The sequence below is a fragment of the Sebastes umbrosus genome, chromosome 5, assembly GCF_015220745.1.
Source record: "Sebastes umbrosus isolate fSebUmb1 chromosome 5, fSebUmb1.pri, whole genome shotgun sequence".
In the NCBI taxonomy this organism is placed as follows: domain Eukaryota; kingdom Metazoa; phylum Chordata; class Actinopteri; order Perciformes; family Sebastidae; genus Sebastes; species Sebastes umbrosus.
In genome coordinates this window covers 37,658,019-37,675,071 of record NC_051273.1, presented here as the reverse complement: position 1 = coordinate 37,675,071, position 17,053 = coordinate 37,658,019, and the positions used below count along the sequence as shown (strand labels likewise).

Genomic DNA, 17,053 nt, shown 5'->3' with positions numbered 1-17,053 from the left:
GGGATGCTGTTATATTAATGTGTCTGAATAATGAAAGATGAGTCATGTAAACCACCAGTGATTTCAGACACAGCCTAAGAGTGGAGCTAAAAAATTTGAAGTTTGTCCTGAAAAAAATAAATCGTTAGAATCTATAGGGTTCATCCTCTGGGGAGCAGGACTGAGATCAGGATGTTTCATGGAAATTTGTGTATTAGATTTAGATATAACAATAAGGAAAATTGTTACCATGTCGGCCTAGTAAATCTAGCAACTCACTTGCTGGCTGTTTAATGGAGGAGGTTTGGATAAGAGCCACACATTCAGTAACAAACACACAGAAAGAAATATTCAGGTTTCCTTTGTTAACACACACACGCACACACGCACGCACACACACACACACACACACACACACACACACACACACTGAGCTTCATTTGGATTCACAGACTGAAATCCTCAGTCTTATCAAAGCTTTCATCCCCCTCTCTCCATCCTGTCACCATGGCAACGCCTCAGGGTGTGAAATGTGTGTCTGTGTGAGCCAAAGACTGTCTGTAGACAAAGTGTGTGTGTGTGTGTGTGTGTGTGTGTGTGTGTGTGTGTGTGTGTGTTTGTGTGTGTGTGTGTGTGAATGCTTCTGAGGATAAGCAGGCTGTGAAATGAACATTTTACCATTTTTCTTAAATAAAGCAGCAGACATGTTGAATATTTCCATCTGATGGAACAATTCACGCATAAAAAACATAAAGTCTGTGGTTTGAAGGGAAATCAGGATTAAAAAGATCAATTCAAAAGTATTTATCATCCCTGAAGTGTCTGTCTGTGGACAGAAACCACAGACACTTCTGTCCACAGATAGACACTTCTGTCCACAGACAGAAGTGCCTGCGACGTGTTTCACGCGTCATTCTCCTCCCCTTCCGGTATCTGCGCTATTTATTTTGCAAGAGCATTCTGAGCTATCGCCCAAGACAATTGTGATTGGTTTAGAATTAAAAACAAGCCCTATAGCAGAATGATCATGTGTGGAGCCAAACCTTTCTTTAGCGCTGACACAGTGCTGTGGAGACAGGTCTGGCTATGACACTAGTGCTTCTGTAATAAAACAAACATTTTTTAGCTGTTGGTCTGAAAACACACCGAAAGCAGAAATAGGTCAGTGTTGTTTTCCCTTCTCTTCTCTGGCATTCAGCCCACAACTGACCACACCTGCTGCACGCACTATAATAATAATAATAATAATAATAATAATAATAATAATAATACACCATTACAACTGCAACACACTCCAACTCCTGTGATGTTTACATGGAAACAAAAAAGGAAACTCAAATCTAATTAAATTATTCAGTCAGAATTTTTTACCACGTAATAAATATACAGAATTTATTGTATATATAATTATATACATACAGTATATACTGTATATATAATTATATACTACAGTACACACGTACATAGTGTATACGTATGGACTTCTGGTATAACTGGATCATCTCTGACAGGAATCAGATACTCTTCTTGGTGCTCTGTTTGAAAATCAGTTCAAATCAAATTGGTCAGTTTTTCCCCCTCATCCTCATGTATCTTTCTTCTTCTTCGTCCTCCTCTCTCTCTCTGTGTATGTGTGTGTGTGTGTGTGTGTGTGTGTGCGCGCAGCTGTCTGGAGCTGAGAAGCCCCCTGCTGGAGAACCACAGAACAACGTGTCATCAGCTGCTGCAGCAGGAACAGAAGCTCCTGCAGACGGAGGCAGCAAGGTAGCACATCACATCACTGAACCACTGAGCGTTAATACAGAGAGACATCAGGACTGTCCACAGAGTACAATTTAACATAGTGATCTGACTGACCAAATAATAATGAATCAGTGCATTTTATGTTGGTTGAGGTGGAGCTCATTTTGAACTATTAGCTAATGATTATTATTATTATTATGCATTAATCAGCTGATTATTTTCTCCATTAATGTATTGATTGTTTGGTTTGTAAAAATAGTGAAAATAGTGAGACATGCCGTCACAATGATCCAGAGCCCAAAGTGACATCTTCATCATGTTTGTTTAGTCCAATCAACAGTCCAGACCTCAACATTATTACTAATACATTTATTTGAATAATTAAAAGGAAAAGCAGCAAATCTTCACATTCGTGAAGCTGGAACCTCGAAATGTTTTTACATGAAAAATGACCATCAAAATGGTTGGCAATTAATTTTCTGTCAATCGATTAATCAGCTAATCATTTCGGCTGTACTTGTTTTGTGTGCAAAAATCTTAAATTGTTAAGCTGTCAAATAAATGTAGTGGAGTAAAAACTACAATATCAAACTCAAACTAAAGTGCAAAGACCTCAAATTTGTACTTAGTTATACACTGATTTTTAGCCTCTTTTAGCTCCTAGTTTTGGTCTTGTGGCACATTTCCTGTCTGTCTTTCTGTCACTCTATGAAATGGCATTGAGTTTAGTTGCTAATAAACATTGGTTGAGTTTTGCAACTAAAAGAGTTAACCTGCAGTTCATTTTAACAGCTAATAATGTTAGCTTCTGGTGAGCTAACAGTTAATTTATCAGCAAATAAAATGGTGTTTAGGTGTGATAATGTTGCTCTGTTTCTATTGGAGTCAGAAGTAGTCGGCCGTTTGCGAAGAACTTTATAAGGTGATAATAGAGTGCTGCAGGGATGACATATTTTTCCAGGCCAACCAGGAAATCAGCATCACCCTGGTTCCCTCGACAAACAGCCAATGGGATTGTTCCATTGGGTTTTGGATTATTGTAGAAAATAAGCTCTGTGGCAAACAAACATTTATGATACTTACACGTTTTGTTCAGCAAGATAATCCTCACAAATGAAAACCACTTAATGATTTTTGAAGTGTAAATGCAGTCTCCAGAAGTGAAAAGTTAACGTAGGCTATAAACAAACTACACCACGGTGTTATGAACGTGAGTACAAACAATCAGGCTGTAATTAGCCACTTGTTAGCAATCGTCTTTTTAAAGACACATTAAGGCTTCAAAATTCACAAGTGGGGTATGGGTGATGTATTTTGTGTTGTAGAACAAAAACGTCAAAATCTCTTAAAGGGACGGTGTGTAAGAATCAGAAATGTCTTGTTAACAGCGACACCTGTGGCCATTAAGTCAACGAAAGTCAGCGTCCTGTTGCTTGCGGTCGCGCCCGCGCTTGTGCTCGCTCTACATAGACATGAACGAGCATCGCTCAACACAGTGAGGCGACACACGTCAGCTAAAAGCACAATATCACTCTATATTTCACCTGCTTGGCAGTAATGTTAGCTGACCAGACCAAGGTCTCTCCATGACTCAGTGCTGATACTGTGTTTCCTGCTTCAGACTCCCGTCTTCTGCAGTGTGTAGTGTGTGTGCATGCACGTGAGAGGTGGAGCGAGTGAGAATGAGCGCGGTGTGTGAGCACGGCTGGACTGGGACAAAAAATCGGCCCTGGCATTTTGGCCCAGACCGGCCCCATCACTGGTCATTTGTGCTGAGGAAATCCCTTCAAATGTGGTTGTTTGCATACTTTCCAATCTTGAGACCTCAAAAATAGAGAGGATTTCAAAACCAAAGGTCTGTGGGTCTTCCCCCAGAAATATTTGAGTTTCAGAGACTTTGTTTCCTGAATTCTGGTGACTTTAAAACAATGAAAATAACAAAATAATAAGTACACGGCCACAGCATTTTTATGTTAAACTTCTAATTTTACCTTTAAATCTCACGAAAGAAAACTGAATGATTCGCCCCTCTGGCATAAACTTTGCGTGTGAATATCTAGCATGAACTAATATTCATCAGTTATAATTAATTTTTTTGCACCTGCTGTCCCTTTTTTATAGGAATATACATGCTGTACAGTGCCAGAAACAGGTGTGGAGATTGATTGCGTGGCGCTTTCGTTCATTACGGGAACCCATGCGGCGCAAATCTGCTGGCTCTGCACCGTTATGTAGCGGCCCATTTCGAGCATTGCTCATCTCTCATGACATGTCGAGCCAGGAAGCCCATAACTGCTTACATCAAACTCTACACTCCCTCCCTCATCTCTCTCCCTCTGTTCCTCACTGTGGCTGCCCAGCACAGAGCGATTGGGCCAGTCCAGTGTCAATTAAGGAAAAGAAATGGGCTGATTTACCTGTTTCATGGGCCCAAACATTTTTTTTAAAAAAAGACGTCGGCACAAAAGGATGTCTGCCCACCGGCAAAACACCCGGTGTGCCAGATGGCCAGTCCAGCCCTGTCTGTGAGTGAAGGCAAGCAGGCAGAGGAGCAGAGCAGCATGGACTCCAGCCCTGGAGACCAAAGCTACGGTCTCCTCTGTGTCTTCTGACCACGGTCGGGAGGGGCTGGAGCAGGAAGAGTTAACACTTTTTAACAGACGGGCTTCACTAGATAGAACTTTGCGTTTTTGGTGCTTCCGTGTAGTTTGTGTTGGAACAGCAGAGCCACACGCGAGCACGCATGGGACTCTGACCCGATTTACATGTGTAAGACGTTACAAACAGTACCTTTAACCTTGTGTTAACCACAGATTTTATTTCAGGCATCTAACTAAAACTCATTCAAAAAACCCACTGACTTCCAGATGAGGGAACCGGAAGAGCTAAAATGCTAACTCATTTCTGGGTTTTAGGACTCATTCCTGTAGCACTCTAAATATCAGGACCATGTGTCTGTCAGCTTGTTGTGGAGTTCTTCTGCCCCCTGATGACCAAGACCATGACTTCTGTTTTCATTTGTGCATAACTTGGTTGTTGATGATGTTGAAAAGTTGTCGGTGTCACCTGTATAAGCCAAAAGGTTTAAACATGAAAGGCTACCTGGGGTCCAAAATCTGCAACATGCAAACTTTCTAATACATTTTCTGTCAATCGCCTAATTGATTAATCAATTAATCGTTTCAGCTGTACTTGTACTAACAAAACATCATATTTTATAAACCCTTTATATGTTTTGTGTGTAAAAATCAGGATTTGTAGAGAAGTAGAAGTAGAAAGTGGCACGAAAAGAAAATACTCAAGTAAAGTACCTCAAATTTGTAGGTGTAATTAAGGTGTAACTAATTTGTAATTAGTTACATTCTAACAATGTCAGTCAGTGTAATTATCACCATCATAACTAATACTTACTAAATATAAAATGTGAATAACAGCTATGTAGAAATTGAAATTATTAATTAATGTAATTTTTCCATTATACATACATACATGAAAAATATTTAAATAATGTTTTTAGGAAGCCGCAGTATTTAAATAAAAAAGAATGTGTGAGAAACTTCTCACTCTTAATTGTCTTGTTACATCAACTTCTTTATTTAATCTAAAGCAGTTTTAAATACTTACATCACTTTTTTTGTCTTCCATGGTGGCTCAGTGGTTAGAAACACTCGCTGCAAGTTTAATAAATAATAAACAAAATAACCTGTGTTTTATCAAACTACTATGTCTATAGTCAAGAAGTCCCTGTAAGTTGATTTTTATACAAATTATTTTTTATATATAAATCTGCCTGGAAGTAAAACCGATAATTTGTGAAACGATGGCAGGGATGTCAAATTTGTAGTAAAAAACTAAAACATTCAAAACCACCAGAATGGTCCTTTTAATACTGCCATTTGTTTTCATTAATACTGCTTCTAATGATAATAATGATATTAATAACAGTCGTCCTCCCCCTCCCTTCAGGTGGAGATGGTGTTCTGGCTGCTCTCCATGCTCGCTAACAGAGATAAGGAGGAGATGTCTCGGACTCTGCTGGCTCTGTCCAGCTCTCAGGACAGCTGCATTGCCATGAGAAAGTCTGGCTGCGTCCCCCTGCTGGTACAGATCTTGCATGAAGTTCCGGGTGGCAGTGGCGGCGGACCCGGGGAAACAGCGGGGGGCAGAGAGGCAAAATCCAGAGCCAGCGCCGCCCTCCACAACATCATCTACTCCCAGCAGGACGAGGGCCAGGCCCGTCGGGAGATGAGGGTGCTGCACATGCTGGAGCAGATCCGGACCTACTGTGACAGCGGATGGGACTGGATCGAGAGCCACACAGGGATACCGTCACCAGGAGGAACCAAAACCACCGGTGAGTCAAGTTCTCTTTACAACCTGAAGGAACCAAAACCACTGCTGAGTCAAGTTCTCTTTAAACCTGAAGGAACCAAAACCACTGGTGAATCAAGTTCTCTTTAAAACCTGAAGGAACCAAAACCACTGCTGAGTCAAGTTCTCTTTAAAACCTGAAGGAACCAAAACCACTGGTGAATCAAGTTCTCTTTAAAACCTGAAGGAACCAAAACCACTGGTGAGTCAAGTTCTTTTTAAAACCTAAAGGAACCAAAACCACCGGTGAGTCAAGTTCTCTTTAAAACCTGAAGGAACCAAAACCACTGGTGAGTCAAGTTCTCCTTAAAACCTGAAGGAACCAAATCCACGGTGAGTCAAGTTATCTTTAATACTTGAAGGAACCAAAACCCCCAGTGAGTCAAGTTCTCTTTAAAACCTGAAGGAACCAAAACCCCCAGTGAGTCAAGTTCTCTTTAAAACCTGAAGGAACCAAAACCACCAGTGAGTCAAGTTCCCTTTCAAATCTGAAGGAACCAAAACCACTGGTCAGTCAAGTTCTCTTTAAACCTGAGGGAACCAAAACCAGCAGTGAGTCAAATTCTCTTTAAACATGAAGGAACCAAAACCACCAGTGAGTCAAGTTCTCTTTAAAACCTGAACCACGGTGAGTCAAGTTCTCTTTAAAACCTGAAGGAACCAAAACCACGGTGAGTCAAGTTCTCTTTAAAACCTGAAGGAACCAAAACTCCCAGTGAGTCAAGTTATCTTTAAAACCTGAAGGAGCCAAACCCACCAGTGAGTCAAGTTATCTTTAAAATCTGAACCACGGTGAGTCAAGGTCTCTTTAAAACCTGAAGGAACCAAAACCACGGTGGGTCAAGTTCTCTTTAAAACCTGAAGGAACCAAAACCACCGGTGAGTCAAGTTCTCTTTAAAACCTGAAGGAACCAAAACCACTGGTGAGTCAAGTTCTCCTTAAAACCTGAAGGAACCAAATCCACGGTGAGTCAAGTTATCTTTAATACCTGAAGGAACCAAAACCACTAGTGAGTCAAGTTCTCTTTAAAACCTGAACCACGGTGAGTCAAGTTCTCTTTAAAACCTGAAGGAACCAAAACCACGGTGAGTCAAGTTCTCTTTAAAACCTTAAGGAACCAAAACCACCAGTGAGTCAAGTTCCCTTTCAAATCTGAAGGAACCAAAACCACTGGTCAGTCAAGTTCTCTTTAAACCTGAGGGAACCAAAACCAGCAGTGAGTCAAGTTCTCTTTAAACATGAAGGAACCAAAACCACGGTGAGTCAAGTTCTCTTTAAAACCTTAAGGAACCAAAACCACCAGTGAGTCAAGTTCCCTTTCAAATCTGAAGGAACCAAAACCACTGGTCAGTCAAGTTCTCTTTAAACCTGAGGGAACCAAAACCAGCAGTGAGTCAAGTTCTCTTTAAACATGAAGGAACCAAAACCACCAGTGAGTCAAGTTCTCTTTAAAACCTGAACCACGGTGAGTCAAGTTCTCTTTAAAACCTGAAGGAACCAAAACCACGGTGAGTCAAGTTCTCTTTAAAACCTGAAGGAACCAAAACCACCAGTGAGTCAAGTTCCCTTTCAAATCTGAAGGAACCAAAACCACTGGTCAGTCAAGTTCTCTTTATACCTGAGGGAACCAAAACCAGCAGTGAGTCAAGTTCTCTTTAAACATGAAGGAACCAAAACCACCAGTGAGTCAAGTTCTCTTTAAAACCTGAACCACGGTGAGTCAAGTTCTCTTTAAAACCTGAAGGAACCAAAACCACGGTGAGTCAAGTTCTCTTTAAAACCTGAAGGAACCAAAAACCCCAGTGAGTCAAGTTATCTTTAAAACCTGAAGGAACCAAAACCACCAGTGAGTCAAGTTCTCTTTAAAACCTGAAGGAACCAAAACCATGGTGAGTCAAGTTCTCTTTAAAATCTGAACCACGGTGAGTCAAGGTCTCTTTAAAACCTAAAGGAACCAAAACCACGGTGGGTCAAGTTCTCTTTAAAACCTGAAGGAACCAAAACCATGTTGAGTCAAGTTCTCTTTCAAAACCTGAAGGAACCGAAACCACCGGTGAGTCAAGTTCTCTTTAAAACCTGAAGGAACCAAAACCACCAGTGAGTCAAGTTCTCTTTAAAACCTGAAGGAACCAAAACCACTTGTGAGTCAAGTTCTCCTTAAAACCTGAAGGAACCAAATCCACGGTGAGTCAAGTCATCTTTAAAACCTGAAGGAACCACAACCACCAGTGAGTCAAGTTCTCTTTAAAACCTGAAGGAACCAAAACCACCAGTGAGACAAGTTCCCTTTAAAATCTGAAGGAACCAAAACCACCAGTGAGTCAAGTTCTCTTTAAAACCTGAACCACGGTGAGTCAAGTTCTCTTTAAAACCTGTAGGAACCACAACCACTGGTCAGTCAAATTCTCTTTAAAACCTGAAGGAGCCAAAACCACCAGTGAGTCAAGTTCTCTTTAAAACCTGAAGGAACCAAAACCACCAGTGAGTCAAGTTCTCTTTAAAACTTGAAGGAACCAAAACCACGGTGAGTCAAGTTCTCTTTAAAACCTGAAGGAACCAAAACCACCAGTGAGTCAAGTTCTCTTTAAAACCTGAAGGAACTAAAACCACCTGTGAGTCAAGTTCTCTTTAAAACCTGAAGGAGCCAAAACCACCAGTGAGTCAAGTTCTCTTTAAAACACGAAGGAACCAAAACCACCGGTGAGTCAAGTTCTCTTTAAGACCTGAAGGAACCAAAACCACGGTTAGTCAAGTTCTCTTTAAAACCTGAGGGAACTGAAACCACCGGTGAGTCAAGTTCTCTTTAAAATCTGAAGGAACCAAAACCACCGGTGAGTCAAGTTCTCTTTAAAACCTGAAGGAACTAAAACCACCTGTGAGTCAAGTTCTCTTTAAAACCTGAAGGAACCAAAACCACCGGTGAGTCAAGTTCTCTTTAAAACCTGAAGGAACCAAAACCACCAGTGAGTCAAGTTCTCTTTAAAACCTGAAGGAGCCAAAACCACCAGTGAGTCAAGTTCTCTTTAAAACCTGAAGGAACCAAAACCACCAGTGAGTCAAGTTCTCTTTAAAACTTGAAGGAACCAAAACCACCGGTGAGTCAAGTTCTCTTTAAAACACGAAGGAACCAAAACCACCGGTGAGTCAAGTTCTCTTTAAAACCTGAAGGAACCAAAACCACGGTGAGTCAAGTTCTCTTTAAAACCTGAGGGAACCGAAACCACCGGTGAGTCAAGTTCTCTTTAAAACCTGAAGGAACCAAAACCACCGGTGAATCAAGTTCTTTTTAAAACCTGAAGGAACCAAAACCACCAGTGAGTCAAGTTCTCTTTAAAACCTGAAGGAACCAAAACCATGGTGAGACAAGCTATCTTTAAAACCTGAAGGAACCAAAACCACTGCATGGGAAAAGGCCCATAGCACTCACATTTGTTGTCTCTCAGTAGATTCATTGTTTATGAACTTCCACCGAAACCTTAACTTCTATTCTACCTTTTGTCTCTGCAGACATCCCTGAACCTGTGGACCCTCAGATCTGTCAGGCCATGTGCGCCATCATGAAGCTTTCCTTTGAAGAGGAGTACCGACGCGCCATGAATGAATTAGGTACGTCAAACACTTACAAGTCTTTTGTTTTTCCCAAAACATCAATGACATATTTTGCTCAGAGTTTGTTGTGTTGTCTTCCAGGCGGCCTGCAGGTGGTGGCTGATCTGATCCACCTGGACCAGGACATGTATGGCATGCAGAACGACCCCATTAACATGGCTCTGCGTCGCTACGCAGGGATGGCCGTGACTAACCTCACCTTCGGAGACGTCGTCAACAAGGTATAGAGACACTGTGGGTGGTTTTAACAGTCCTGCATGGATCAGTGGGCAGTAATGTTTGACAGCTGGAGCGAAGACAGGGACAAAATGTTGTGATGAAAAGGTGTATCATTGTGCCAACAGTAGATAAAATACACTCTACTGAACCCCCACATGGAAATTAAAGTATAACAGCAACAAAAGAAATATGAAAATATGAGAAAGGTAACCTAAAACCAGTGGTGGAATGTAACTAAATACATTTACTGATTTTGATGTACTCTACTCAAGTGTTTCGACTTTAAACTACTTTCTACCTTAAACTACTTTCTACCTCTACTCCACTACGTATCAGAAGGAAATATTTGAACTTGTAACTGCACTACATATATCTGACAGCTGCAGTTACTTTTTAGATTAAAATTTCACACTGAAAACACATAATGAGTTTCTAAAATGTTACATTGATTTATCATCGAGTAACATATAAAGAGTTGTATAGTAGTAGTTTAGTAGTTCAAATTAGCTCCACCTCACCCGGCTAAAACATTAATAGAAATGCTTTTATGACAATTTTTAGGTCATACCGTGCTATGACTTTTTGATGACGTTTTTTTACACACTATACTATGAATGTTTTCATCATACTATTCTACCACTTTTTTCCGACATAGATTGCTATGACTTTCTTTGACTTGCTATGAACTTTTTATGTTTTTCGACCTATACTATGAGTTTTTTATGACTTTTATCGACATACTAGACTATTACTTTTTTATGACTTTTTTTGATACGCATTATACATTAATTTTTATAGCTTTTCTTCGACATACTATACTGTGACTTTTTTTTTTACATACTATACTATGGTGTTTTTATGACTTTTTTCGACAGGGGTCTCCAACCTTTTCTCCTCTGAGAGCTACTTTGACAAAATTAAAGTGGCCGGGAGCTCCTCATATTTTATATTATTAGTAACATTTATTCACATCGCTCAGCTCCACCCAAACCAGCTGAATAAGCTTCTTTTGTGTGAACATTTAGAAAATGTTGATATCCAACACACATTTTGACATCATCAACATCTTAAATTCAGCAGCATGTGCATGTTTTTTTCTGTATGCATTTCTTTACATTTTCAATGTGTCCAGCTCACACTATTAAATTCACATCATATAATGTCATAGAAAACAAAACTATGTTGTTACTTATTTTACTTGTCCTTATTTTCTGTCTGTCCACATATCACTGCATCACATCACTTCCCTTCACATTCCCTTCATCATCTGTAGTTCACATGCATGTATTGCATGCATTCTGTCTTTTTAACAGTTAGTGAGATGACTGGCACTGCATGGAGTCAACAAGAGAGGTGTCTGCTGGAGTAGATCCACTTAGGTTCACTCTTATGGACTCATTTAAATGTTCATCTGTCAGTCTTGTTCTCAACTTAGATTTCATGACATTCATGACAGCCAGCTGGGCTGGATGGTATCGCTGGTTTCAACTGACTCATCAAAGTGTATGGAAAACCATCTGCACCTGTCCATGTCCCGTTCTAGCTGCTCCACAGCATCCGCAGACAGCACAGACACTCTCCTCGCCACAGTATTAGCACCAAGTTGTACATCGGCGATAGCAGACATAATTTCTGTCTTGCTTTTATGGTCCTTGGTCATCGGCTCTTTTACAACGCCGCCATCGGTGAAGTTTTTTTTGCGCTTCGTTAGGATGTTTGCCACATTAAATGAAGCCTCTGTTGCAGCGTTGGCCTTCTTCGTCGGTTTGGTAAACAGAGACTGTCGTCTTTTAAGCGTTGTTTACAGCTCCTTTACCTTCTCGGTTCGTAGACTGCTACCAGCCGGAAAGTCCCGTGAAAAGTTGCCGTGGACTTTGGTGAAGTGGCGCTCTACGTTAAATCTTCTATCGACGTACACGCTCACACCGCAAATGAAACACACACACTTGTCATTCACATTTGTGAAAACAAAACTTTGTTTCCCATTCCTCATGAAAATAAAAGTGGTGTTTGGTGGATTATTTCTCTGTTGTTACAATGCTAATTGGCATTGTATTCTACATCGTTGGAAAGCCTGTTTATTTACCTTCACAATGATGTCCAACTTGTAAGGATCATGCATTTGTGGGATGAGCATTTCAGCTGATTATGTGGGTAGCGCCCAAGAAAATTTGCCAATGGTAAACAGTGTATTCTCCTGTTGGTATTGACTCTTGTTTTGAGTTGTTTGGTGGATTGGATGATTGAACTCTCTATCAGTAACAAGGAACAAACAAGACATATTGGCTATTTTACACTTTATTCATTTAATCCACCGTCAGGAGCCTCAGTAGCGTTGGAAGATCCATACGCAGCCACAACAGCCTGGCACCTCCTCCTTATGCTGGTCACCAACCTGGTCACACGTTGCTGTGGGATGGCGTTCCATTCCTCAACCAGGATTCGTTTCAGGTCAGCCAGCATGGTTGTGTTGGTCACTCTAACACGTAGAGCACGCCCAAGCTGATCCTACAAGTGTTGAATTGGGTTGAGGTCTGGACTCTTGGCAGGCCGTTCCATTCTCTCTACTCCCACATTGTGGAGGTAGTCTGTGATAACCCTGGCTCTGTGGGGGCGAGCATTGTCATCTTGGAGGATGAAGTTAGGTCCCAGATTGTGGAGATACGGGATCACCACTGGCTGCAGAATCTCATCCCAATATCTCACTGCATTGAGATGGCCTTCAATGATGACAAGCCTTGTTTTGCCAGTGACATCATTGAGGGAACACACAACCACGCTGGCTGACCTGCAACGAATCCTGGTTGAGGAATGGAACGCCATCCCACAGCAACGTGTGACCAGGTTGGTGACCAGCATGAGGAGGAGGTGCCAGGCTGTTGTGGCTGCGTATGGATCTTCCAACGCTACTGAGGCTCCTGACGGTGTATTATATGAATAAAGTGTAAAATAGCCAATATGTCTTGTTTGTTCCTTGTTACTGATAGAGTTCAATCATCCAATCCACCAAAACAACTCAAAACAAGAGTCAATACCAACAGGAGAATACACTGTTTACCATTGGCAGAGCATTTTGGAAAAAAGTTTGGGCGCTCCCCACATAATCAGCTGTGCTGCTCATCCCACAAATGCATGATCCTTACAAGTTGGACATCATTGTGAAAGTAAATAAACAGGCTTTCCAACGATGTAAAATACAATGACCATTAGTATTGTAACAACAGAGAAATAATACACCAAACACAAGTTTCAGAACTTTTTTTTCCCAGTTTAGTATGTTTTTGTCCTTTTCTTGGCCTGGCTATTTTCCGCGGTCAGATCTGGTGTGTGCTTGCTTGCCTGCTAACATCTCCTAATGTTACGGCGCCACTGATGTAATCAAACTTGGCAGCAGCGTAACTTGTTTAATTGACAGCTGATTGGCAAATAATCAGTTTGTGTCAGAAGTGGGCGGGATGTCCGTGAATTTGATTGGATAGAAATTTAGGTTTACCAAGTGACTTTCTCTTATCAAATCTTTTACATATTCTTTGAACCTTTAGCAAGTGACTCAGAAACGGGTCGCGAGCTACGGGTCGCGAGCTACGGGTCGCGAGCTACGGGTCGCGAGCGACGGGAGACCCGACAGGAGACCCCCGTACTGTACTATGACTTTTTTCAAAATACTTTACTGTGACTTTTTTATTGCTTTTGTGAAATACTACACTAGGAATTTTTTTTATAACTTTTTCGACATGAAAGGGACATACTACTACACGATGACTTTTTTCCACATAGTATACTATGACCTTTTTATCACTTTTTTCAACATACTATACTGTGACTCTTTCAACTTACTATACTATGACTCTTTTATGACTTTTTTCGACTTACTATACTGATGTTTTTATGACTTTTTATGACATACTATACCTTAACTGTTTTATGACTTTTTTGTGTCTTTTTTTACATACTGTACTATGACTTTTTTGTGACTTTTTCGATTTACTATACTATGACATTTTTGTGACTTTTTCGACATACTATACTCATAGTCATAGTATAGTATGTTGAATAAAGTCATAGTATAGTATGTCAAAATAGTCATAATATAGTATGTCATAAAAAAGTCATATCATTTGTGAAAAAGTCATAGTATAGTACGTAAAACGTCATAGTGTAGTATGTATAAAGTCATAGTGTAGTATGTATAAAAAAGTCATGGTATAGTATGTCAAAAAGTCATGGTGTAGTATGTCAAAAAGTCATGGTGTAGTATGTCATAAACAAGTCTTATGTAGTACAGTATCTTATTACTTTTTTGACAAACTATATTTTGGTATTTTTATGGCATACAACTAGGACTTGACATATAATAGTATGATATTTTTTCTGACTTACTATTTCATGGGTTCTCAAAGTTTTGATAAGTGAGTACTACTATTGAAAGTGAAAGTATTGAAATGGATCGTGAATGATGCTTCGGAGGGCCGCACTTTGAGAAACTACAGTTATGGACTGTGCACTAGACAAAAATGTTGTCATTTTAGATTTACAACAAAGCAAAAGTGAGCATGGCTCACATATGCCCGCTCACTGCTTGACCCCTACAAAAGTAGGGCCAAAGGTTTTGCCCTTTTGTAAATAATGGAATTATTTAAAATTTTGAAATTTTGGGCATCCTGGACTTCTAACCCCCTAGAGGCACAACTAGACCACACTGTTAACCATCATACTAAATTTGAAGTTCCTGATTTAAATAGTTTTTGAGTTCTGCTCCAGAAAAGTAATTGAAGTGGAAAAAAAAAACAGTTTTTGGCCAAAATTTCAAAAGTTTTGGGCACCCTGGACTTCTAACCCCCAAAAAGCACAACTACACCACACTGTCAACCATCACACCAAATTTGAAGTTCCTAAGTTAAATAGTTTTAGAGTACTGCTCCGGAAACGAAAGTGTGAAATGCGAATGGACAGACAGAAGGACGGACGGAAGGACACGCGGAGCACTATATACCCGTGACTACGTTGTCGCGGGGGTATAAATAGGTCTTGGTGATTGACAGCAGCACTCAGATTAGTTTAAAAACGTGTTAATTCACCAAACTAACATGTTTCTGTCTGTCTGTCTGTCTGTCTGTCTGTCTGTCCTCCACCTCGTCCCCCTTCAGGCGACTCTTTGCTCAAAGAAGAGCTGTCTCCAGGCCATGGTGGCCCAACTGGCCTCTGACAGTGAGGAGCTCCATCAGGTGGTCTCCAGCATCATGAGGAACCTGTCCTGGAGGGCTGATATCAACAGCAAGACAGTCCTCAGAGACATCGGCTGCGTGTCTGCACTGATGACCTGCGCCCTGCAGGCCACCAAGGTAATGCAAAACAAACCAACCCACACAGACGAGGTTATCTGAGAAGGATCTGAAAAACAGAAAAGGTTTTCTCCTCAGAAATGTTATATCTTGTAGTCAACCTGTGTTATACATGATCATTGAAAATGTTCTGCTGTGGATACATCCATTTATATTTTTCATCTCTGGCATTCTGTAAAATTGCTTAAAGGAATTGTTTGATATCTTGGGAAATAAGTGTATTTGCTATTTGGCAAGTTACACCACTCATGTTAGATATGAAGCTACAGCCATCAACCGGTTAGCTTACCTTAGCCTAAAGACTAGAAACCGGTTGACACAACTAGCCTGGCTCTATCAAAAGGTAACATAATCCACCTACCAGCTCACTTATATGTTATATTGCATTTGTTTAATCCATACAAAAAGTGTTAAAACAGCAATTTGCCGCTTTACTGTGGGTTATGTGCTGGCACTTATTTCTTGGCTCGGAGCTGTTGTCAGGCAACCAGTGGAAAACTCTGGGAAGTTTCTCCTAGCCAATAAATAGTACAGCACACAACTCCCCTTTGAATGTTTCCATCGCTTTTACACTCACTTCTTGAATAGATTAAACAAATTAGATATAACGTATAATTCAGTGAGCTTTAGTGGTGCCGCTAGTTGGATTTTGTTACCTTTGGACAGAGCCAGGCAAGCTGTTTCCCGTTTCCTATCTTTATGCTAAGCTAATCAGATGCTGGCTGTAGCTTTAAATTTACCCTACAGACATGAGTGGAATCAGTCTGAACACCTAACCTGCAAGAAAGAGAAAAGGATTTCCTAAAATGTCAAACCTGTCTTTTAAAACACTATACCAATGTGTTTACAAGTTTCAACATTTTTTTTTATTTTAGACTTTTGAGTTTAATTTTGTTACTTTCGATTCATTTCTGTACGATCTAAAAGTCAATTAGCATATTTTTGAAACTTGAGTTGGCTAATCCCTTAGATTGAACATCATTCATTTATGTCAGTTTTACACACTGATTAAGCATAGTTTGATTTGAAAAGTCTGCTCAGAATTACCTAATAATGATAACATAATACTGACAAAAATGACTGCTGACTTTGTGTTCACTGTGATGGATTACACAATTTAAACAGGTTTCAAGTGTCTACTGATGGATTTTCATACTTTGTAAAAATGAATGAGAAACCAATGGATGGCTGGAACAGAACAGAAAAAAAAGTTTGCAAAAAATGTTTTTAAGCATCATACAAACATCCTTAACAACCAATCCAACCATCCAGACATTGTGGTTAAAAACGTGTGTATATATAGTCTTCTTTCTCAATGATTTTCAGTCAAGATTAAATGTGTGTAAAGGCCTTTTCACGCCGGGGGCGGGGCTTTTTGCGAGATAAAATTGCACGTCAATACATTTTTCCGAACCTTTTACCTTTAACAATAAAAGCCCTAGACATGCAGACGAATATTTCACATTTTCGTGTTGTTTATTTGTCACGCCCCTGGTGTGTAAAGGCCTTCATTTATTATTTTCTGTGTGTTTGTTTTGCTGGTTTTCCAGGAGTCGACATTGAAAAGCCTCCTGAGCGCTCTGTGGAATCTGTCGGCTCACAGCATCGACAACAAGGTGGCTATCTGTTCAGTGGACGGCGCTCTGGGCTTCCTGGTCAGCACGCTGACATACCGATGTCAAACCAACTCGCTCGCCATCATCGAGAGCGGAGGAGGAATTCTTCGAAACGTGTCCAGTCTGGTCGCCACACGGGAAGACTACAGGTAGATTTCTGGGACTCAAACACT

General features: G+C 40.4%; 1 protein-coding gene across 2 annotated transcripts in view; it reads left to right on the top strand.

Annotated features, from left to right (window-relative positions):
- The window catches only part of apc2 (APC regulator of WNT signaling pathway 2), a 65,892-nt gene that overhangs the window by 42,860 nt on the left and 5,979 nt on the right, over positions 1-17,053 (top strand). The window contains exons 8-13 of one of the 2 annotated variants that reach the window (XM_037769699.1): positions 1,645-1,743; positions 5,689-6,076; positions 9,602-9,700; positions 9,785-9,924; positions 15,070-15,264; positions 16,815-17,029. In XM_037769699.1, the coding sequence (XP_037625627.1) occupies positions 1,645-1,743; positions 5,689-6,076; positions 9,602-9,700; positions 9,785-9,924; positions 15,070-15,264; positions 16,815-17,029 (1,136 nt within the window). Of the gene's footprint in view, positions 1-1,644; positions 1,744-5,688; positions 6,077-9,601; positions 9,925-15,069; positions 15,265-16,814; positions 17,030-17,053 lie in introns of both variants that reach the window. The other variant, XM_037769698.1, reaches the window with a different exon arrangement.